Genomic DNA, 23,769 nt, shown 5'->3' with positions numbered 1-23,769 from the left:
ACTTCAAACTTTTCTTTGCTTCAACTGAGTTTATCTAAAACAAATAATGAAATTACTTAGAATTCTGATGACATTTTGTTAAATTAATCATCAACGACCTTTTTAAAGCTCTAATTATCTCCTCTATGCGTGACAACGGTGGCTTTATTTTCATTGTTGATTTTCCATCTTTATTAGTGTTTTTGACATTCACCTCTTTCAAGACTTTTTGAGGCATTTTTCATGGAACTGGAAAACAATGCAGCGTGCACAAAAGCCGCCAGAGCACCAACCTGTGAGCTAATGAGAGGCCCCACGCTGTTATCTGAGGCTGCGGCTCCTCTGCCACCGCGGCTTTTCTGTTAGCGGAGAGAACACACGCCGGGGTGTTCCGTTCACATATGTCGCACGCATACGTTCTTTAAAGGCGGTTCTTCTAGGGATGCTAAAGGCTCACAGAAGTCTCCATCCTACAGACGGCAGCCCTCGTGTGCACGCGGGGACTCTCACAAACGCGCAGCAGACACATTTGAAGGATTCGGTGGCACCAAAGACCACTCAAATGACACCCTCCTGTGACAATCCCAAGCTTTAGCTGCTTGGCTTTGTCTCGTAATACATCAAATGTTTTCTCAAAGAACACTTAATACAACAACCTCTCTAAATTTGTTTGTATTAAAGAGGAGAGGAAGATACAAGACACCGGTTCTGTGTGTGCGTATTCCTTTGTGGCTGCGCCGCCGTATTAAACCCCTGCCAACCAGAGATGCATTATTTAAGATGCTGTTGTGATACTTGTGCCTGCTTAAAGGTCTCTGCTTCCTTTAAACGCCATGCCGCGTCAGTCAACCTCTGCCCCCACATGTGGGGAAACCAGAGTGGGACCTGCTGGCTCCGGTCCAAACATCACCTGAGAAAATCACAGCTGGGGAGGAGAAGAAGTAATCGAGATAACCTTTCAGTTAAGCATGCAGTTTTTATTTGCGAACAAAGGCATTTTGCTGCCCCACTTTTTTAATGTCCTCTCTTGCTTTCAGTCATTTTATTTTCTTGAATTTTCTGGTATTAAAGCATTTTCCATATAGAGTGTGGTTAATCTTGTGTTTTATTATTTTTATTTGCAATATTTTTAAGAAACTAAAAAGGCAGTTTTCTGTCACACGGGCGTAAGAATGATTAAATCTTACTTAGCCCGTTGCTCTCCTGCAGAAACACGCCTGACACTGAACATGGTATTCTAAATGGAATACATTTCATTTTTCTTCCTGCCACGCCACCAGCCGTGAGTGGAGGGTGGAAAGGGAAAATCTTGGGAAAGTGGAGGGAATGAGGAACTTCAGGGCCCCTCATTACACTCTGCCCCTGGGTATTTTCACGCCTTTTATTTCCCATCTAATGAACTGTTTACATTTTATTCTGCTTTCTAGGCGCCACAGTTATTCAACTTGTCCTTGTGTCGCTCGTCGCACCAGGAATGAAGCGAGGAGGACAGTTGGAGGTCACTGCATTAAGTCACTTCCATCTGAGCTGCTTTAATTGTGATGATGGGATTTTTCACTGTATTTTTCCACAATAAACACATTTTCAAACCATTTGTATAGGTAAATAAAATTTTAAAATAAAATGCAAAAATAATTGACTTTACTTGGATATGCATGCCCACAAATAGGAGAAAAAAAATCCAGCCATACATTAGTTATAATTAGATTATCATAATTTACTTGTTAAAGGATTATGCTGAGCTCATTTGCATATCTGATATGAATTGTTATTCATGCATATGTAATTGCATTTTGACGAGCAAAGTAGAATGCTTTATTTTTCTTTGTGTGTGTGTGTGTGTGTGTGTGTGTGTGTGTGTGTGTGTGTGTGTGTGTGTGTGTGTCAGCCATCATGTCAACAGAGGTAAAACGTGTGTTTTTGACAGGACACCAGCACCTCCGTCTCTGCTTTTGACAGAGTGTGTAGAGTTTTAAAGGCGGGCCACTTTGCATAAAGTTAAGATGTACCTTTGTACTTCTCCTGTGTGCTTCCGGGAATAGAAGCAAATTCTCACTCAAGATTAAAAAGTGACAAAAGATGGACCTTTCAAAAGGATTAAAAAAAGCTCCCTTTTCTCCCCTTATCTGAGCAATAAGGTATCTTCTAAAAGGGCTTATTCTTTTTTAGATTACAAAGTCTGATTAGTCCCATAATGTGCAGAACTTCTTCTCCACTTTGTGTAAATAACCAGTTTTTCTGGCCTCTTTTTTATTTCTCCTATAAAAAAGTATCTGATTGCCTGACCTCAAAAGTCAACTTCTTGTCATTTAATCTAACGCCAAACTTCTAATCACATATTTTCCGTTATCATGTGAAGTGCTCAGGATTGCACCTGCTTGTGTTTTACATCAAAAGGGAAACGCAGCAATCGCTCAGGAATCTGTTGTTTTCCAGAGGGGGAAATCCAAAAAACCGAGTGTATACTGTAGGTACAGGGAAAGTAGCGGCAACGCTTTCATTTCAGTGACATTTTCCATTCTTCACACTCTCTGTTATCTGCTCTGTTCTCATTGCAGAAAGCCTTCATACATTCATCTGTAACAAACAGCTATTTAGAATTACAAAACAACACAAGAACCCTGCATATGGTTTGAAGGCGACGTAAGCCCCAGCATTCAAATCAATGCTTCTCCCAGGTTTCCTCGTCTCAATTACTGGAGAAGTCGTCTTTCCCCCTAAGTTGCACTGCAGCTCTTTAAGATGAAACTTGACTTAAATGGAACGTGTGGGTGTTTTTCCTGACAAAAGGTGTGTTTGTGTGCCTGATGTGCTAGTGTACACGCCACCCTAATCTCGTCTTTATTCCCGTTTTTGTTTTCCGCTTAAATCTGAAATGACTTTTAATCTGCAGCAGCACAGTGACCAATGAGTTATCCTCCGACAAACAGCGGGGTTTAAAAAAGATGACATTTTAATAAATAGAAGCAGTTTCTAGCTTCTTTATTGATTTGTAGTGCACACATGTATACACTATCTACGTTTTATAAGAAGGGCGTGTTTCAGACACGATGAAGCGTTTTACTTGTGGAGCAGCAAAGTTTAAATGAAGACAATTGTCAGTGGGATTTAAAAAGGAATGAAACATTTCTACAAGTTTAGACACTTTAGATCATTTATATTATCAGGAACTAACATAATAAACCAAATTTATTAATTGAGCTTAGCAACAAAGACATGAAATGAAATTATGACACATTTAGAAATTGTTCCCCTGATTTTTGTGCATTTGGGAAGATTGAGTTGATTCTGCCAATCGGTTTTTTCCCCCCACCACAGTGGGCATTCTGCGGTTGGCTCAGCTCCCCGTGGTTGAGTGTTGTTTGGGTGCTCTCTTTATCTAATGGGTTTTTGTGGTCTGGGTCAATCAGGGCCTCTGTCTAGTCAGTAATTACTCCAGAGAGCTGTGGCCCTCACCATCATGATAATAACAGCCAAATCACATCAGCCATGACTTTCCAGTCACTGCTTCAGATTATGAGGAGAGACAAATAAAAAAAGGAGAAAGGAACCAACTCAGTTGGCTTGTTTAGTGATTGGTTTCTGAGTTACTTCCCTTAAGGAACTTGACATCATCAATCAGGGCTTTTCTCTTACCTGTTTTATTTATTTATTTATTTTAGCTTTTCCTTGGAGAAAATGGCATGTTTGTAGCTAATGCAGTAGCTTCTTATTGTGGTGTCTTACTCAAAGATATTATGAGAAGTCTTTAATTGGTTTATTTTTTTCTCGTATTTTTCTTAACATTAAAAAAACCTGCTTGGTTTTATTTTGAGTAATTTACCAACCACATAAATAATGACTGTAAATAACGCGTGTGAAAGGAAAGTGATATTTTCCTTCGTTTGCTGGCATTTGCCTTTGATTTTGGCCCACCTCCTGCAGCCCAACTAGAAACTCTGTTAAGGCGGTGAGAGAAAGCGAAGGTGGCTTAGTAAACACTTTTTTTCCTGTCTGCTGCTGGTGTGCCTGTGTGTTTAGTTTAGAGGGCATGCCAAGAGGCTGCTTTTCCATGGGCCGGGCGTCTGTAAACAAGTAGTACAATGGCAGCCAAGTCTACCACAATCGGAGGTGGCGCACTCTTGAAGTCTGTGTGAAATGTGTGTTTGTCTTTTTGGGTGCTGTTGTTTTTTCTCTTTCTTTTGCGGGACATGGCATTCCTTTGCACTGTATCCTACCTTGAGATGGAGAAAGAGAGGGAATTGTGTATGTGTTTGTGTCTCTCTCTCTCACTTTCTCTCTCTGTGTGTGTGTGTGTGTGTGTGTGTGTGTGTTAGAGAGAGGGAGTAAGAGAAAGGCAACCCTAAATCCGATGGGCCGCCAATGGGTGATGAATTATTCCCTGTCTAAGTCACAGCATTGGTGTTATCACAGAGGCTGCCACTGCACTGGGATGACAGCGGTGACAGCCCCCCAGAAAAGATTTAGCACTGACAACTGATACTTCCTCATAATACATCTCCCTGGTCCTCTCCCCTGTCCCCCTACTCCACAGCCTCCATGCACATAGGATGCTGTTTTATTTTTTTTTTTATCACCCCTCAACTTCTATTTGTTTAAGTGGGCAAGCTGGTGTTGGGGGTCTCTTTTCTCCCAGTTTTAGAACACTGTGTATAATACATCGCCTCAGATAGAGGCATGAGCACAAACCCACTCTGCAGCTTGTTGTCATTACGTGCTGTAGGGAGGCTCGCACAAATATACACAACCTGCATGTGTGTGTGTGACTGTTTGTCACTGAGTTCCATTAGGGGGCTCTCGTGCTTAAGGAATGCCTGTTATGTTTTTGCATCAACAGTAGTACTAAGACATACCCCCCCCCCCCACTTGTTTTCTCTTTCTGTTTCTTTTTCCTCTCCTCCTTTTCGTCCTTCCTCTTCTCTCTGCAGAAAAGGTCACGTATCGCCTACAGTGATGAGGTGCGCAACGAACTCCTGGGGGATGATGCCATCTCCACTGAGAGCCAGGTAAGGTGCTAATCAGGGGCCCCAACAACACCAGTATGGGTGGCTGACTGGCCCCCAGGGTAAGTAGGTGGGCCCCTCACAGGGGCCATCGAAAGCTGAAGCGACACTATTGTCACCAAGTCATGTGGAAGGAACACTGTTTAATGCAAAGCTGGCTGGCTAGCGAGGAGGCTCGTAACGTAAGACCAGCGTCTGGCCAAAGCCAGATTGTGACATGCTCACTTAAAAAAAAAAGGGGGCACAATTCAGCACGTATTTCAGTCCAAAACCCCGGTTACCCCAATCGTCCAACAGCTGTTCTCCAGCTGGGCGCAGATTTAGGCTTATAACAGATTCTCACGTTCAATGCACACACACACACACACACACACACACACACACACACACACACACACACACACACACACACACACACAGACATTTGCAAAAGGATGCACACAACTAATAAAAAATGTCCCCTTTCTTATTTATTCATATAATTTTGCAGTGCAAAATTGAATTTTTTTAAAAGCTGGACTTAAAATCTTCAATTTCTAACTTCATTTATATTTAATTAAAAATGCTATAAATAAATAAAATTGAATAATTCTTAAACTGAAGCTAAATGAGCGATTGTTCCAGTGTTGAAGATGTGTTTACCTATCGGCACAGTTGCCATCCATACGCAGCCACGCTCAACTCTGACCAAACGTCTTTTGACTAATTATATTTAATCTTTAGACTCAGCTGTCAGCCTGCACAGGTTACTGTGTCAAGACACACACTCATGCTCTCGTGAATAAATGAATTGCACTTGCAAATGCGCACACATGCAAAGGAAGAAAGAGGGGAATAGTCGAATGCATAATTCACATTTAGTCCCGTCCCGATTTGGGGGAAGATGTTTAGATGATTTACAACCAAAAAATGCATAATAAAGTTGTCTGTTGTTATTTTTTTCTCCTATTATCATTTCAATGATGACCCATGAACTGCACATCTTAGAGACATATGTAGCACGAGCTGAGATTTGTTATTGATATGCATATTCCTGGCAAATTAGCGAGACACAAAGTGACTCCATTCTCCTTTTTTGCCGAAGTTGGAAGATTTGCTGTCAGAAATGCCAGATTTAACGCACTGATGGGTTCTATCAATAGCTTGTCAAAGCAAAACAACAAACCACTGGATTTATTTCACTGAAAATCTTAAGTCAAGTATAAAAAAATAATAAAATCAGATAAAATGTATTAATAATTCAAATTTTTCTTATTTTATATCCTTTGAAATTCAAATGATAGAAAAACAAAATTTAGCAGTAATTTATTTTAAGATGTTTAAAATATTCACATTATATATATATATATATATATATATATATATATATATATATATATATATATATATATATATATATATATATATATATAGTTTGTATTTGTTCAATTTCATTTTTATGCCTTGAAACAGTCAGGCAGCACAAATGAGCTAGAACGAGTTTTGTTTGGTATCCATTGACTGATGGCATTTTTATGCCTTGAAACATAAAAAATATAAATATTTCCTAAATATTTGTGTTCATTTTTTCAATTTTTTTTTACAATAACATGAAAATCTCAGCCCACATTTTTGGCATTACTGACTATTTATCCAAATTAAAAAACATTTAAGTCCTTAATTATTAAATAACAAAAAAATAAAACAATTTGGATTGTAAAATTCTCCATACATTAAAAACAAATCCACTGATATTTCTACACTTATTTATTTTAGAAAAAAGGAAATAGAATACAATTACATAAGAGGTATATATTTATTTTTTAAATAACTAAATAAATAAATAATGCATTATACAGTTGATTAAATAAAAATATCAAAATTCTTTTTAAACTTGAAATTATTATTTTTTACAAAACAAAACAGTGTTTAAAGAGTTTAGACTGAATAAAAAATAAAAGCAAATAGAGCCTGTGTGTTTTCTTCCAGGTGCCGCAGTTGCTTCATTTTCACTTTAAAATTTAGGGAGATAATCCTCGTCTTGCTGTGAGTGGAGTACTAGGAACTTCAGTTTTTTCTTTTTTTAATCTAACGAGACGGCAGCGATAGGAAAAGGGAAAAGATGGTGGGGGCCTGGGCAAGTCGGTCAATTTAATTCCTGACGATCTGAAAGAGGTCAGGATCATTTCGTATAGCCTTGGCTGAACAGATCATTACCAGTCACAAATCTGTTGGTTACATGGCAAGGATTTATAGCTAAGTAAATAGGGAACCATCATAAGTTCTAAAAATGGCGTGTTGGCCCTGCGATAATGGCTAAAGGACTGTTTAATAGAGTTCGGCATTTATTCGTTATCTGTATGCGGACAGAGCCTGAATTGGCACTATCACTCGTTTTTTTTAATAATGTGGCAGGCTACCGTTGCACATTTTTTCCTTTTCCTCTGCATGAAACACACACACACACACAAACACACACACACACACACACACACACACACACACACACACACACACACACACACACACACACAAATGCTGATAGTGCACACATAGGCGCACGCGCAGCAACAAATGCATACACATTTCTCACACACACAAACACTATACGGAATAGTTTCAATTTCAGTCACAGCAGAAGGCTTGGCCACAAGAGATTGTGCTGGTTTGAGCTGGCGTGGGCCAGATTTTACAGCCTACAAAGAAAACAGATTACCACTTGTATCGAATTCTATATTGGATAAAAAAAATCTTTTGTTTGAAAAAAAATTGCTGATTATCATAACAGAAAAATTGCAGCAGTGCAATTTTGAATACTGGCAGAAATCACAAAAACACATGGAAAGGCGCTCATGCAGGAGTAATTATACCATTTACAATATTCTGTATTTACGGCTGTATATCTCTAGAGCAGCACAAGAATCGCTGGCCACACTGAAGAATAGATGCCAAAGAAAAATAAAGCAAGATGGGGAGAAGCAAGAAATGCAGCTCTACACATGGCTTGTGTAGTTTTAATAAAACCCTCCATGAGGACTTGCAATCAGTCAGGCAGCACAAATGAGCTAGAACAAGTTTTGTTTGGTATCCATTGACTGATGGCAAAGCTGGGGTGTGGGATCGCACGATCTGATGGGTTCGTTCAAGCCCCCAAATCACCACATCCACAGTGTCGTTTTAAACTTTGGCCTCTTCAATAATGCATTCTTAGCGGGGAGTTGTTGCTCGGCTTAAAAAAAAAGAGAGTTTCCACTCTAAAGTGCGGCTTGTTACTGCCAACATTTTCAAGGGTAAGATCTCTTTAGAAAAACATGCTTGTTTTCCTCCTACGTTGCAGATATTAACAATATTTTTCTTCATTTTAACCATTACTGTGAAGTACTATTGATATACTTTAATCATGAACCAAAAAAATGATGTAAGAACTATTTTGAAATACTTCTAAAATAAGAGGAGCAAACACTGAGGCAGTGAGGCCAGATTGTGCATGACTCGATGTTTTCGGATTGTTTGTTGTTTAGTAATAATCAAACATGTGTTTACGGTTAATGATACTCTTTATTCATTTGTGTCAACTTTTGATTTTAAAAATAAATATATCTTATAATATTGTATAATGACAGCAATATATTAAAGTTATCTTTCCATAGGTTTTCATCTGAATAACATTTGATTTTAATGTATGTGCAAGTGTTAAATTCTAATTTTAATGGCTTAAATGGTTTTGACTCAAGTTAGAATCAAAATATCCCACTATGTACTTTTATTTTCGTAATAAAAACAAAAAATAATTGTCATGTTGAGCCTTTTTTTATGTAATACAGACTTTCAGGATCTCTGACCAAAAATATCTTTAAAAAGTTGCTACTTCAATACCTATAATAAAAAAAATAAACATTTAGTTGAATTTTCAGAATGATGTTGTACTTTTAAACACTAGCAAATTAACCTGTCTCATGATTAATAGACATAACACCAACTACAAATAACTAGTACATTATTGTTGTCTATCTTTAAATTAGTACATTATAGTTCAAACACCTCCTTTGCTTTGTCATAGTGATAATTTATTGCAAGTAAGAGTAGGCTCCTTTCTTGAATCTCTGACTTATTTTTGTAGATGCAGGAATTTTTCTTTCTAGAACAGGAGAAAGAAAGGCATTTTTTATTTACTTCATAATAAATTTGCTATTCTCTGTCATTAAAAATGCATAGCTATGCTAAGATTCATTTTTCATCCACTGTGGCTGCCCCAATAATAAGCACCACTTTCCTCGTATACAATAGTGGCCTTGCATGGCTTTCCATATGTGGTTTGGGCAGCATGCACGTTTACAGATACGCAGCATTAAATATTGACAGTATATCAGCACTGATAAACAGGGGTACAAATACTGTGCCAACTCAACTCCAAAGGGTGCACATTTCTTGTAATCTTTTCCTGAAGAATTGAGCAAGATGACAGATAAAAAATATTTTGCTAACATTTTAAACATACCGTAAAAACTATTTTTTCTTGTTTTTTTATATCTTTTCTCCTAATATATTAACTCCTGTGATGTGATCTCCTTTTTAATCTTAGCTGATGTTTCAAGTCGAGCAATCCAGTCCCTCTCCTTGTTTAATGTGACAGCAGCAGGACTTGATCTCTGTTTGTTGAGAAAATTCAGCCCGAGCAGCTGAGCTTTGTTTAATGCATTTGTCTTGTGTTTTCCAAATGCTAAACATTTAAACTGATAAATTGTCAAGGTTAATTCTGTATACTGGCAACATAAATGATCGTCTTCCTGTCGTGTTTCTCCTTTTCTGTCTGTCCTTTACTCTTTCCTACTTTTTTCTCCATTTTTTTGCTATCATGATGCAGTTGATAAAGTTACGTGAAGAGGTAAGTGCTGCTATTACTGTCATAAATTCTCATTTCTTTGTTCTTTGTAGGACTGACTGACTGAACACTTTAAAAACCAAACTACTGATGATGTCTTAAATATTGGTTCAAACATTGGTGAACTCTTGGAAAAATGTCCTTGAACAGGTCCAAATAAAACATTAGTGATATACATTATTGCAGTACCAGAAACCTATTTCTGAAGGCCATTATGCTATATTGAACCTACCCCCTCGAACACCTATTATTCTAAACAATATTCATCCAACCCAGCAATTTACAATCTACATGTCAAAATAAAGTCAAACACTAGTTTATACCTAAATAATGGATTTCTTCTGTCCATTAACACACCAGTTGTGGTCAGCTTATATTTCCTTTATCACATATTGACTCCATAAACCCATCACTTCATTATGATTTTATTTGTTTGCATTGTCTTTAACATTTTCATGAATAACTTAATGAAACATTAGGATTCCTTGTGCAACATTTTGGACCTTATCTTTTCTTCACAATATGGGAATTTGGATTGGTTTTCAAAAAAGGTCTGTTGGATCAAAACTCTCAAAGTAACATTAGCATGCTAAGACACTAGGGTTTTTGCAACAACTGCTCAACTCAACTCAGCTTTATTTATGCGTCCCTAAAGTAAAATAGTTTTTGCTGCAAGGAAAAGAGACATAACTCAACATATTGGACATATTGAGAAGAGAACAGTCATTTAAAGTCGTCTAGAGATTCACAGATCACACATGGCAGAGACCAATGTATTTCAACAATCAGTTACATCATAAAAGTAATACCTTAAAACAACCAAGAATAATTAACAGTTCAACCTGTTTCTTTCTGCCTTCTGACACATTCACAATGAAGTAGATGTTGTATTTCGGTGTCTACTGCACCAGATGAGAGAGAACCCCACTCTGGAGAGCATAAAATGTTGCTAGTTAGCATTAGAACATTTAATTGAATTTCACTTTATTTGTAAAGCACCCTCCACGAACCAGGCGGGCACCCAAGGCACTGGACAGTACAGCTACAACATAACATGCAAGAGCAATAAAAACCCCCAATAATAATTGGCATCACAGCAGCAATAAAATAAAACATTACAGACAACAAACAGATAAGCAATGGCTGGACAATAACACCAGACCACTACAGCTATTGTGTAAAAGCCATGCTATAAAAATGTGTCTTCAAATGTGACTTAAAAATCAGCAACAATGTTGACTGGCTCATTGTCAGAGGTTACTCATTCCAAAAGTTTTGGAGCCATGACAGTGAACGCCCGATGTCCGCGATGGACAGACCTGGTACAGGAAAAGCACCAGGTAAGATAGAGCAGTAAGCCAGTGTAGTGATTCCAGCACTGGTGTAATGTGCTTCCAGAGGCTGGTGCTGGCCAAAAATCTAGCAGCCAAATTTTGGACTAACTGTAAACGTGCAACTGCACCCTGACCAAGGCTGGCACACAAAGTTTAACAATAATCTAATTTGGATAGGACTAAGGCGTGAATGACCGACTCTAGGTGTTCTCTAGACAGCATGGCCTTGATGTTCGCCAGATCGCGGAAGTTGAAAAACATTAACTCACAACAAGATTAATGTGTGTATTGAACTTAAGTTTTTTTTTCCCATTAAAACACAAAAAGCTAGAATTCTTCAATGATCTAGCCTCCCCATCACATTGTAAAAGCATTGACTGACCTGCTTGGCCCTTGCTGCAGGGGGGAAATGGATCTGTAAATCATCAGCATATAAGTGAAAACTCATACCATGGCGCTGAAAGAGATACCCCAAAGGTATAGGTAAATGGTAGAAATAATTTCCACATTTTTATGTCAGAACATCTTAAATTTATCAAGGTCAAATACAAACATTCTGATCAGGGAATAAATAAGATGGTGTGTGGCAAACTAACTGGTCAACACAGGTGATGATTCTACATTCTAGGGAAAGGTTACAGTCATAAAGCTAAATAGGGTAATCAACCAGGAATTAGTATTTTCAGATTCCAGCTATAAAACTGTAAGTGTTTTTCAGAAATAACTGATTAATATATGAATCTCATTTAAAGCTGTTATGGCGAATCCACAGACCAAGCTAGGTTTTGAACACAAACATGGTCACTGAACACTCGCCCTTCCCCTCAGTTATGTTCCCTGAGAGACTTCTGCCGGACGTGGAAACCCGCGATACAGCAGTAAGCGAAATAGTGCTAAACAGCAGTCGCAGTTTTCTAGGTTCCAAATGTCTGTTGTTGTTTTTTGGGGGTTCTGGTAGTTTGCCCTGAAGTTGAAGTGGTAGCAGCCAGGTGTTTCTCCTTCTCTGATATTACTGAATGGAGAGCCTCTCACACCTGTGGTGCTCTATTGCTAAATACGTAGGTAATAGGGCTGTGATTTTCACAAACTTAATTTTAAGACAGGTTTTCGAAGTGAATGATGGGAGTCGAGTCCCAGTAGAGAACCATTCATCTAGTCTTCCAGTAACACCCCCACTGTGCTCTCACGGTCATCATCGGAGGAGCGCCAACCCCCCTACCTCCTGTACACCCTCACGGACATCTTGAGTGGCACTGCTCTTCAACTTTTATTTTTCAATTTCTTTACAGTCTTTTAAATGTTGGCTTCTTTGTAATTATGCCCTACTGTAATTCTTCTTTTAATGACTTTGTTGCTATGTAGATGGCAACCTTGCACTGTCGTCCCCTATTTTATAATGTAGTATTGTGTGTGCTAAGCACATTATAATGATTAACATGCCTTTAAAAAGTGGCCCTGGCATCAGGATCCTTGTATTGGTCTGAACTTGACTTTGTGCCTAATCCCTTTGGTGGAGAAAACAAAGATTCACCAAACAAGGTAATTTAATTCTTTCTCTGTCCACACCTATTCATAATTTAGATTTCAAATTTGACCCAGATGCCATGTTATCGAGGTTTTTGCTTTAATATAGCTGTATTTTTGTTTTCCCTTCCAGCCCCGTACATTTTCCCCTAGCCTGAGGCTCGTAAAACACCTTCAGTTACCTCACTTGTCTACTCTTTCTCACATTGTCCAGTCTGTGTAATCAGACTTGATTTCCTGTCTTTGCTACCATTGCTGTCTTTTACTCTAATGCTCTTCCTACATTTGTTTCAAAGGCTGGCAAAGCTTAAGAACACTTAGGTCTTGCTTAAAAAAAATACTACACTTTCTTTTCCTTCAGCTGAAAACATGTTTAAATATTTAGCACCCCATATTCACAGCTGTTTGACACTTGTAATTCCTCGTCTTACAAGTCCCAAACAAACGGCACCGAAGATCACACAGTCAGCCTGAATCACAGCTGTCATCATTATTCACTTTGACTCTCTCCCACCCTTATTGAAATAATAAGGAAATCATCTGAACTTTGGAAAATGGTGATACTAACCGCCTGTGTTTGATATTGAAAAAAGGCAGGAGAACGAAAGAAGAGCGGATATATTTCTTTTGAGCTACAGCTGCATTGTTCTGGGGCTCCCTGTTAATAACTTACAACTGAGGAGTTTTTCATGACGCAAAAAAAAAAGCACAACAAAAAACACCCCTTTTGTGTTCCTTAAGAAGATCTTTGTTCAAAATGTAGGTGTCAGATGAAAAGGCACACATAGGCAGAAATAACTGGTGGTGGTTGGGTACACCTGTACTCTCACAGATGCACGATATTTATCGTATGCTGTATATAAACGATTTGCTTGAAGGCTCTTTAAGACAATCTGTCTGATAGTATGTTAAGTAAAGGATTGATAGCTTTACATGCTAACAATGAGCTTGTGTCTAGTGAATAATATTAGGTTGTCCTGCTCTGAGTCATTGTTAGAGTTAAAACCTAGATATTGATGTTACTGCTCTTTAAGAAGAGGACCTATTTTATGTTGATCTGTAAACTTGATGAGGTGAATGTTTTGAAGTTGTTCTTCTAGGTCTTTTTATTTATAAAGGCATACATTTGATACATTCCTTCATTTTATCTGTCATTTTCTTTTTATTGTTTTTCTACTTGTCATCATGACTGGATTGTTTCATTATTAGGACCATTACAGTAGGCCATTACTGAATTCTTAGCAGTTGAACTTTCACCTTTTACTTCAGGTTCTTTCATTGTCAAACTCAGGACATATTATTCTAATGAACGCACACATACACACTTTGCTATTGCCACCCCTACCCTGCAGCACCCCCTCCCGCCTCCCATACCCACTCACACTCGCCCTCCTTTCCCCTCCCGGCCCTAAAAGAAGACAGATCGAGGGAGAGAAAAGACACACAGAGAGAGAGAGAGCGAGGGAGAAAAATTCAGGAGGAGCAAGCTTTGAAGTGGCTTTCCATCGCAGCGAGTGTGCCGGCCGTCTCCCCGAGATGTGTCACCTTTGCCGAGAGGGAATAGGAAAATCACGTTTCGAATGGTAATGATAACATACTAATCACTTCAGCTCTTTGAAGAACCCGGGGAGTGCGTCTACTCTGTCAGTATCCCTGGCTGCTTCATGCTCCCAGGCACACACAGACAGTGCAGCCATGGTCTAGGTGTATTAGCGTAAGCATTGCATGTCAATACGTCCCTTCTGTTTCAACTGATCCATTGGGGCTCATTATAGCCCAAGCTTGGTATCCATTTTCTCCCATAAGCACACTGCCACCATGCCTGTTGGTGCCACTACCTCTTCCACACCCAAGTAACCAAACCTCAAAGCCCCCCCACACACCTTTCACCAAAACAACCCCTGTATTCAACCCTGTTCACCATCTTTATGTTGGTTTCCACCCACATCAAACTCATTTTTCTCACCTATCCCTCCACCTGTTCTATGTCTCCATCCTCCTTCTGCCCTCCCTTTAACTATTAAAACTATCTCAGCAATTTTAAATGACATCTGTCAGCTACACAAAGTAAAACGGAAAAGGGGGAAGGAAAAGAGTTCAGAGGGAGTTTTCTTCTCCCTGCTCCTTTCCCATCCCTCTTGTTGTCAAACTTTGAAAAGTATGTCGTTTGCTTTTTTTCTTCTTCATTTTTCCACATTTCTCATTTCCTCTGAGTGATTAGCTGGTACACAGTTTGACAGCCCGACCAAGACTGGAGATTTCAGTTCTTCCCTTGTCCCCTTCACTCATGTGATGGGCATCAAACCTCGTCAGTGGGAATTTGCCATTCATCAGGTTGCTTTTTAGTGTCAAATGTGTTCAATCAGATGCGTTTGTGAACATGACGCATAAGAAGGGCCATCAAAACAAACATCATTTGAGTAAACATTCAACTCTTCCATGTTTGTGATCCAGTACGCTATGTAGTGTGGGTTTTTAATGAAAACAGATTTTTACACTGGTCTCAGCTAGCACAAAAAGTAAAAAATTGTGGAATATAATCAGAATGGATTTTAGTTATTTGAGGTTTAATTTTTTTTTTGTTGATGAGAGAGTGAAAATGCGTATAGGGTGCCTAACCTCTCCTTTCCACCGGAGCTGTCAGCAGTACGTTACTGCAGCAGCACGTCATAGCTGCTGATAGGAACCACTGTGGTCAACAGAACCTTTTCCACCGGAGCCATCAGCAGCGCGAGCCGGCCGCGTCTCAGGAGCAGCGTGTCGCGGCCGTTACACGCCGGTTCTATTTTCTATGTGCTATGCCTCTGAAACGGGTCAAGTTCGACATTTTTGGGGAAGGAAGGACAGGAAATTGGGCACGGAAACAGAGCGAAGCTTCCCGAGATTTTCAGAATAAAGAAACGTACTGCCTTCCGGTTGCTTTATGTAATGAAATAGAGTGATGTAACTATCTAGAGTTGTATTTTAATACACTGTAAGTAGATCACTTTTTATAATCAGAAGAATAGGTTGTTTTTATCATCAGGGAGTTCATTTAAACACTCTGTATTGACTTTGAGACAAGAAAAGAGAGAGAGTTGGGATCGTTTGAGAATCTTTAATTTCTTAATTATACATTTTTAACAATCTACCAGGACTAACTCTGTGATGGATGAAAATGGATTAGGATGTTGTGTTGGTGCGTGTGTGTGTGTGTGTGTGTGTGGCTGGTTCAGACTCCTTAGGCTGACGTCATTGAATCTGGTAGTCTTTGTTATGACTAGATATCACGAGGCTTATAAAGTGATGACATGAGCCGCTATTTTGCCGTGTACGTACCCAGTGGGGGCCTCCCAGGTAGATCAGGAAATGTGTACTGGAGCTGTCGAAGCAGCGGTCGCAGCACGTCAAAGCCCGTCTGAAGGGTCGACCCCGGTACCAATCGGCAGCGTCAGCAGGTGCTCTTATTTTGAAAGGATGTCGTCTGGTTGTTAAACGGCGAAAATCTCCAACTTCACAGTTCTTAGTTTAAAGAAGAAAACACATCTGGCCAGGCTGTGCTTTTCTTTAGGATGACAGTGAATAGAACTGAAGTCAAAATGGAACTGAGCTTAAAATGGCGTTGCCTTGTTTTATATCTCTGAATTGTTGATAAGTTTTAGTAAAGCGGATTGGACACTTTAAGTCAACAAGCCAGATTCTCCTGCGGCAGCCGAAAGCTCTGATTGGTTGGAACAATGTGTCATGCGTTTCTATGGAGATGAGGGTCAGTCTGTCTGTGCAATAGTCCTGTTTTCATTAAACACATAAATCATGACATCTTTATTCCACAGATCATTCACTTGATTAATTATTGATCAACATCTGTTTCGAATAGCTTTAATCACAAATTAAGTACTTTGATTATTGAAAAGCTTCTTCTTCTCCTTCTGGCTCTTCTCCTGGAATGTAAACAGTCTGAGGAACACCCGACCTTGGCGTTTTCTACACGGGTGTTACTGTGCACAGGGGCAGCTGTGTGGAGCTGAAAATAATGAACTTCATAACCTTACATTTACTTTAAAAAAAAGTTATCACATTACTGACAAAGTCACGCGTGATTTTGCTAATGTCGCGTGACTTCGTTCTCTGTCGGTGCTCCCCTGCTGCTTCGCGTCTCGTGGGAAGGGCCAAGCAGCAGCATACGCGAGCAAGACGTGCTGCTGCAGTAACTTGCTGCTGATGGCTCCGGTAGAAAGGAGGGCTAAGTCTACTCCCTTTCCGGTCGGCTCATGGGTCCCCCAGAAAAATAAAAAAAATAAATGCAAGTAAATGGGGCTAAAAGGCTATTTTCTAATCCACTTTGCCTTACGTCCTGGGTCACACATATGTTGTACTTCAATTTAAATGAACAGGAATGATGTGTGTTTCGACCATGTCTGTCACATACTTAGAGATTTACCGGCTTGTAAAAATTCATAAATGCTACAACTACAAATCAGACGTTGGTCTGTCGCATATATGACATCACCACAGAATCTCCTCTCCCCTAGTGTAGCTGCTACTTACCACATGGCCAGATTTACGGTGGTTCTTTACTCCTGGACAAAGGATTCAAAGCTCGCTGAACTTAAAGCCATTTTTCCTCCTTTTTTTCTCCATGTCTGTTTCAATGACATCAATTTGGTGATGTGCATTTATAGTCCTGGACATATTTTCACACAAAAACCCATGATAAATTTTGCCCCGTTTGAAAATAAGTTCTTTCTTGGCATCAGAATGTGTCTTTAAAATTTACGGACATCATATGTGAAATCCATGGCACATAACAAACGGGATTGGTCGAAACACCCGCCTTTACTTTTCATTTAAATTTATTTTCATACTTTGGGGCAGCAGTAGCTCAGGAGGTAGAGCAGGTTGTCCAGTAATCGGAAGGTTGGAAGTTTGATCCCGGCTCCGACCAAAGAATGCTGCTGTCGTGTCCTTGGGCAAGACACTTAACCCACCTTGCTTGCTGTTGGTTAGAGGGGCCGGTGGCTCCAGTGCTCGGCAGCCTTGCCTCTGTCAGTGTGCCCCAGGGCAGCTGTGGCTACATCGTATAACTCATCCTCACCAGTGTGTGAATGTGTGCGTGAATGGGTGTATGACTGATTGTGTTGTGAAGCGTCTTGGGGGGGGGGGGGGGGGGTTGAACCCTAAGAAGGTGCTATACCAATACAGGCCATTTACAATGAGTAACTTTCTCTTATTTTTATATCATTTTATTGAGCCAGTGTGCACTAAAATGACTCTTTACAGGGTTAATGAAAGGCCACCCCCTATTGCCCCCTTTGGCCAGAATATTACACTTCTAACCCTAACCCTAACTTCAGACTGGCGAGCAACTTTGTTGGGATTCCGAAAAAATGGAGCTGACATACCTAGTGGGGCAGCCTGGTTCTAGCACAGGGGTGCCCAATCCTGGTCCTCGAGGGCCGGTATCCAGCATGTTTTAGTTTCAATTCTGTTTCGGCACACCTGATTTCAATCAGCAGGTGATTAACAGGCTTCTGCGGAGCCTGATGAGATGCTGCACAGGTGATTCAACCAGTTAATCAAGTGTGTTGGAGCAGAAAAACCACAGAACCTACTGGATACCGGCCCTCCAGGACCAGGATTGGGCACCCCTGTTCTAGCATGTTTCCTGCGTGTTTTAGATCATGAACACAGCTGATTTGTTTAATTTAGTGATGAATCACTGCTGTAGACACTCATGAAGGCTGGGGAGACATTTCAGCTGTTAGATGAAGTTGTTAAAAAGACGAACGCACAGTGAGGAAGAGTTTTGTTTTTGGTTCTACAAACAAACAATAGGGGGCGCTAAAAGCAAGCCAAACCTGCCTAGTTCATTTTTGATTAGACAGATTAAAATAGATTCATTGAAAGTTTTCATGAACAACTTTCATCGCTTGAGGTTGTTGTGCAAATATTACATTTGCAGTTTGGGAACGAAGTGTCTAAAATAAAAGTTTTGTCCAGGTTTGAAAACTACTTGAAATTTTCATTCGAAATAAAAAAAAATTATAATTGTTAAAAAGAAACTTCCAGGAGTCATGATTCTGAATAAATGTCTTATAAACAACGTGTTCCACAGTAGTTCTTCAAAGCTGTGGAACATATTTAATATTTCTTTATCACAACATAACTTTAAGGACATATGTGAACCACTTTAAAGCTGTCTCTAGATACATTTCATTTTCATTAATTGTTTCAGTCACAGAAGTGCCCATTTCTGAGCTAAACCTGTGCACTTCAGTGAACCTATTTTCTCACTTTCTGTTTTGTTTGGTTGGTAATAATTAACACCAACAGGCCAAATTAAATCCAGTGATTTACTTTGTATAAACTGCTGCTGAGTTTCCACACACTTAAAACCTTTGCAAGCCTGGCAGGCAAAAACAACAAAAAAGGAAGATTAATTTAAAAAAAATTGTGAAACGTGTTGATTTTGTGATGCATTGTTTTCACCAAATACTTTGAAATGATGTTGAAATTATATTTATTAAAATTGTTAGAACGCTTAGAGGGTAAACTCTAACTTATGCATCATGAGTTGCTGTTGTGATCAACTAATTTATTCAAACCAATGGCAGAAAAGGCATTTCATGTAACTTTATTTGCTTTTACACATCATTATAATATCATCAAATGCGTTGTAATACATGGCTGTACTGCTTTAAAAGAATGTTGATTTAAAGAAGAGATTTCACTCTTTATTAGAACATGATTTTGTTTTTAATGAAAAAGCTCTTTAGATTTTAATTTTATTCTCCTATTTGTTTAATTCTTTAGTTGTTCTCTGTTTACGGAATGCAAAAAGTAGCAAAACAATGTGGTAATACAACAAAGTACTTAGTCGTTTCATGTCCAAGACGATTCTTCATTTTCAGCCTCAACCTGCTTTTGCTTGATATTCCATCAGCATATGTGACATTGTCATCCATGAAGGTTATTGCCAAGCTGGTTGAATTATGTTGTCACTGTGGATGTGGTCTGTCTGTTTAGGTGACCGTGTTGATGTGTTTCTTTAAAATGGGTCCCAGCTCTCTCAATCAATTTTTATTTTCTGTTTGTTTCTCCAACGTTGTTTATTTTTTTCTCTTCTCTTCCTCTGTTTATTGCAGAGAGCACATCTGTTGGACAACACAGAGAAGCTGGAAAGGTCATCACGGAGACTTGAGGCCGGCTACCAGATAGCGGTGGAGACTGGTATGTGTTCTGTTATGGATTGGAAGCAGGAGTGGGGAGGTGTAGGTGGGGGGTTCAAGATAGTAGCAAGGATGAGTGAGCAACAGCAAATTGTCTTGCTCATGTGTGAGGTGGGTGGATGTGTGTGTTTTTGCTCAGAGTGTGTGTGTACATTTGGAGGGTTAGGAGTGTGTGTGTGGGGAGGGGTGGGGTGGGGTGGGACTGTTAAAAAAAAAGAGTCTTTCCTTGACGCCTGATGGCATTTTCGGAAGCACATCAAAGATGAAGCAGGGAGGGAGAGGGAGAAGTGTACAGGCAGCAGATCGGGCGCTGCTTCTCCAGGCTCTGCTCCTAAAGAAAATTCAAGCATCCATATAGCCGTGTGTTATGTATGCACATGTGTTGGGCTTTCTTTTTTTTTTTTTTTTATTAGGGTGCAATGCATGCACATTGGGTTGGGGTGGGTGTTTTATGAAAATAAACAAAGTCAGCGTTTCCTCCTGAAGTTCTTAATTCAGGAGTGGAGAAGAAAGAAAATAGAAACACCACTTTCTGTATCTAAAAACACACACAAACTATTTTCCCCCTCATTATCGTGGATGGTTTTAATCTTAAAATAAGAAAAAAAAAATCTCATTGGGATCCTAAATAGATTTAACCAGTTGGTATATGTATTTTTTCCTCTTCCTGTCTTCCTTCCTGACAGCCACCACATTATTGAGGCACAGTGTATTCCTCAGAGATATATCAAAGCTCATTCTTGAAGTATCAACCAGCTTTCTGTGGCTTTCGTTGTAGTTTTGAAAAACTTTGTCGATTTACACTATAATCGCGGGGTGGCTGGTGTGTGCGACATCGACAGATTTAATAATTCAAGTCAAGTAAGGTTCGCAAGCGGACCACCGGCTTTTGATGTTCTCTGTGACTTGCATTTGCAAATTCATAAATACAATCTGCGTTCTCTGCTTAAAAATGTTGATTCAAAAGCCTCAGTTGATTCTGACATTATTCCAGTTTCTCGACGGCGTCAAATTCTGCGACAGCGAGCATTTTTTTTTTTTACTCCTAGCCAGCAACTTCCCTCGCTACAGCTTGTTTTGATCATTTGCCTCACAGCTTGCTTGTTGATGAAAAATTTGGCCCTAGCTTCACATTGTTCAGGACCCACTGGGCCCAGCAGTTTCTCCTGCTGTTGTTGGCCACATGCCCCTTGACCCTGTGTCACTGGTGGCTGTCGTACTCACACTATGTGAGGCTAGGTAAGAACAATGCTCGTTTATCCTGTCTTGGTCCCACACACTTGGCTTGGCCCACACCAGCTGTGGGGTGTGTTTGTGGTTTTGTGGAGAATCTTCACCCTGCGTCTTTAATCCATGACCCCCTTTCCTTTTACTCTGCTGTCGATATCAGCACTCCGCTCAGATGCACAACCTGGGATGGAAGCATCATCAGGTCAAATAGAGAACATATCTGCACGAGGAACTTGGATACACAGAAAATATGTGTTTACCAGATTTTTTTTACGCCTGTTTAAAAAAATTTGACACATGCACAAAAAACTAGGATTATAAAACCACCGTTCTCTTTAAATTTAACTTCACTTCTTCTTAGACCTCTATTAACATTACAATTTATTACAGGAGATGCTGTTTTTGTTATTACCAGTTTTTGCATCTTTATCTCCCAACAAAGTTTCTATGTGTTGTTCTCATCTCTTCCACTTAAAAAAATGTAATAAGGAAAGAAAATCCCAAATAAGCCATGCAATGAGAAATTATTTGGCCACATTTAGCGCTAAGGTTTGTATTTTCTCATGACATGTAATGCCATGGACGACTTTTAAACAAGAACAATTAAAACATTAAGCCATCCTCCAGTTAGACACTCCTGAGTCGCATACTGTAAATACTTTTCTTGCCACAGATCTCAGCTCCCCTCTAACATCTAAGCTGTGCTTTTTACATGGAGCTGTTTAACATTGTTATTTTTGCATTAATTCAAAGTTGCATTCCTCATCCACAATGACACAGTAACCCTTAAGAACCGCATTTGACCAATGGGAAGTGGAACTGGAGGACATTTTATTTCAAAGACAATGATCCTGAACAAAGAAATGGCATAGAAACTCTTTTCTTATCCCCCTTTTCCCTTCAAACAATATAGTTTTTAATGACCAGAGAGAAAAAAGCCAGGATGCTTCTAGGTCACATTTAAGGCAAAAAGAGAAAGGATTCGGTTCTAAGAAAAGATGAATCTTGACACGGTGGTGTTTTTTCTTTTTCTTTTTTTTTTTTCCTCAGATCTATTAACTTTTTTTTTCTTTTGCTCCAATCTCACTATCTTCAGTGTGTTCGGATGAAAACAAAGGCTTGCCAAAAGCAGTGAGAGCTCTCAGAGGGATATCGAGGAGACTTTTTGGACATGTAGAGCTATTTAACACACACACCCTCAAGAACCAGGGTTTTCTGTTTGTCTCATAAATAAAATATAGAAGTTTATTAGTGAAGAGCACAGCCTCAAAAGCCCAGGCGCTGCAACAAGCAGACATGAGGGATAGCCCAGTTAAAGGGGGCAGCAAGTAAAGGGGGAGGGCACACAGTTACCACATTTAAAGACATTTCAGTCAAGAGCTTCTCAAATGCCCAAATGTATCAGCTTGTCAAATGTGTTGACTGATGTTTAATCAAAGACGTGCCAAATTTTAGCCCTTCACTCCAGGCATGAAAAGATTTTGAATCATTTATGATTGGTTGTTTAGAAATAGAAACAGCTTGTCAGATAAGACATCTAAGCTGCAAAGATTAGCCATTCTACCTTCTTTTTACCTCTAATTATTCATCGTAGAAGGGGGAGTTGAGGATTGATGGGCGGGCGATACAAGACACAGCAAACCAAATCATTATAGTCATCAACAAGACCTGTAAATACTGCACATTTGACACTAGTTTTGATTTTAAGTAAGCCTAATTCTACAATTTTTCCAATTTTACTGTCAGTATGCTATCAAATATGAATTGACTTTAAATTTGTCTCTGTTTTGCATGATAATATTACAAACCTTAGTTGGTTAAAATAAAAACTAAAGCTGAGGGAACCACAAGCTCTCCCTTTAAATTTTTAAAATATTTTTGATAGCAAGAGCAAATTTCGTCCCAGTTTTGGTGTTTAGAAACCGTTAACCTATCATTAGGAATTGAGTTTGTTTTAGATAAGCAACGAGTGTTTTTGGCCCCCAGGGGCCTGAGTTTAGCTCAAAGTTCACACAACTTTATTAAAATAGAGATAATCTGATTAAACATTGTTGGCCATGGTCCTTTAGATTTTCTTCTTCTTTTACTACATTCTTATTTTCTAAAGTCTGTAAATCTTTAATTATAAGTCACTGAATTTACCTAAAAAGTGAGAGCTAAGTGACGCTATCAGCCCTGCGGTTGCCACCTAGGCAGATGCATGAGGACTCTGTGATGATGTGATGTCTATATTAAAGGCTACATCGGCTTGTTTTAGAGCAGTTTGATTTTCAGCTGCGGTGGTATTAAAAGACGAGGGGGGAGCGCCAACATGGCAGCTTTACCAACAGGATTTTAGCAGCAAAGCAAGGGGTGCCCGGACAACGAGATTTAAATAGATGAATGAGAAAATGGCAATAAATAAATATGTTTTTGTAAACATTAAGAAAAAAAAATCTTCATGAGTCCCTTTTGAAGCAAAGTGTGTCTTTGAGTCTTGCGGAGTGTCCACGGGTGCTGGAGTGGCCCAGTAACACAGCACACATTTGTCCCGACTCTATCACCCCTTCCATCTTGGTGCCTTTTTTTCTGTTTCTCTCCCACTTGCTCGCTTTCTCCCCGTTCCCTCTAAAGATCAGACCCACTGGTTC

At 39.3% G+C, this 23,769-nt stretch overlaps 1 protein-coding gene across 5 annotated transcripts in view; it reads left to right on the top strand.

Annotated features, from left to right (window-relative positions):
* The window catches only part of vti1a (vesicle transport through interaction with t-SNAREs 1A), a 141,095-nt gene that overhangs the window by 29,254 nt on the left and 88,072 nt on the right, over positions 1–23,769 (top strand). For 2 of the 5 annotated variants that reach the window (XM_015962598.3, XM_015962600.3), the window contains exons 4-6: positions 4,908–4,985; positions 9,826–9,846; positions 19,826–19,910. In XM_015962598.3, the coding sequence (XP_015818084.1) occupies positions 4,908–4,985; positions 9,826–9,846; positions 19,826–19,910 (184 nt within the window). The remainder of the gene's footprint in view (positions 1–4,907; positions 4,986–9,825; positions 9,847–19,825; positions 19,911–23,769) is intronic. The other 3 variants (XM_015962599.3, XM_015962601.3, XM_054749757.2) reach the window with 2 other exon arrangements.

The sequence above is a fragment of the Nothobranchius furzeri genome, chromosome 16 (genome assembly GCF_043380555.1).
Source record: "Nothobranchius furzeri strain GRZ-AD chromosome 16, NfurGRZ-RIMD1, whole genome shotgun sequence".
NCBI lineage: Eukaryota > Metazoa > Chordata > Actinopteri > Cyprinodontiformes > Nothobranchiidae > Nothobranchius > Nothobranchius furzeri.
This window is presented reverse-complemented; position numbering and strand designations above follow the sequence as displayed.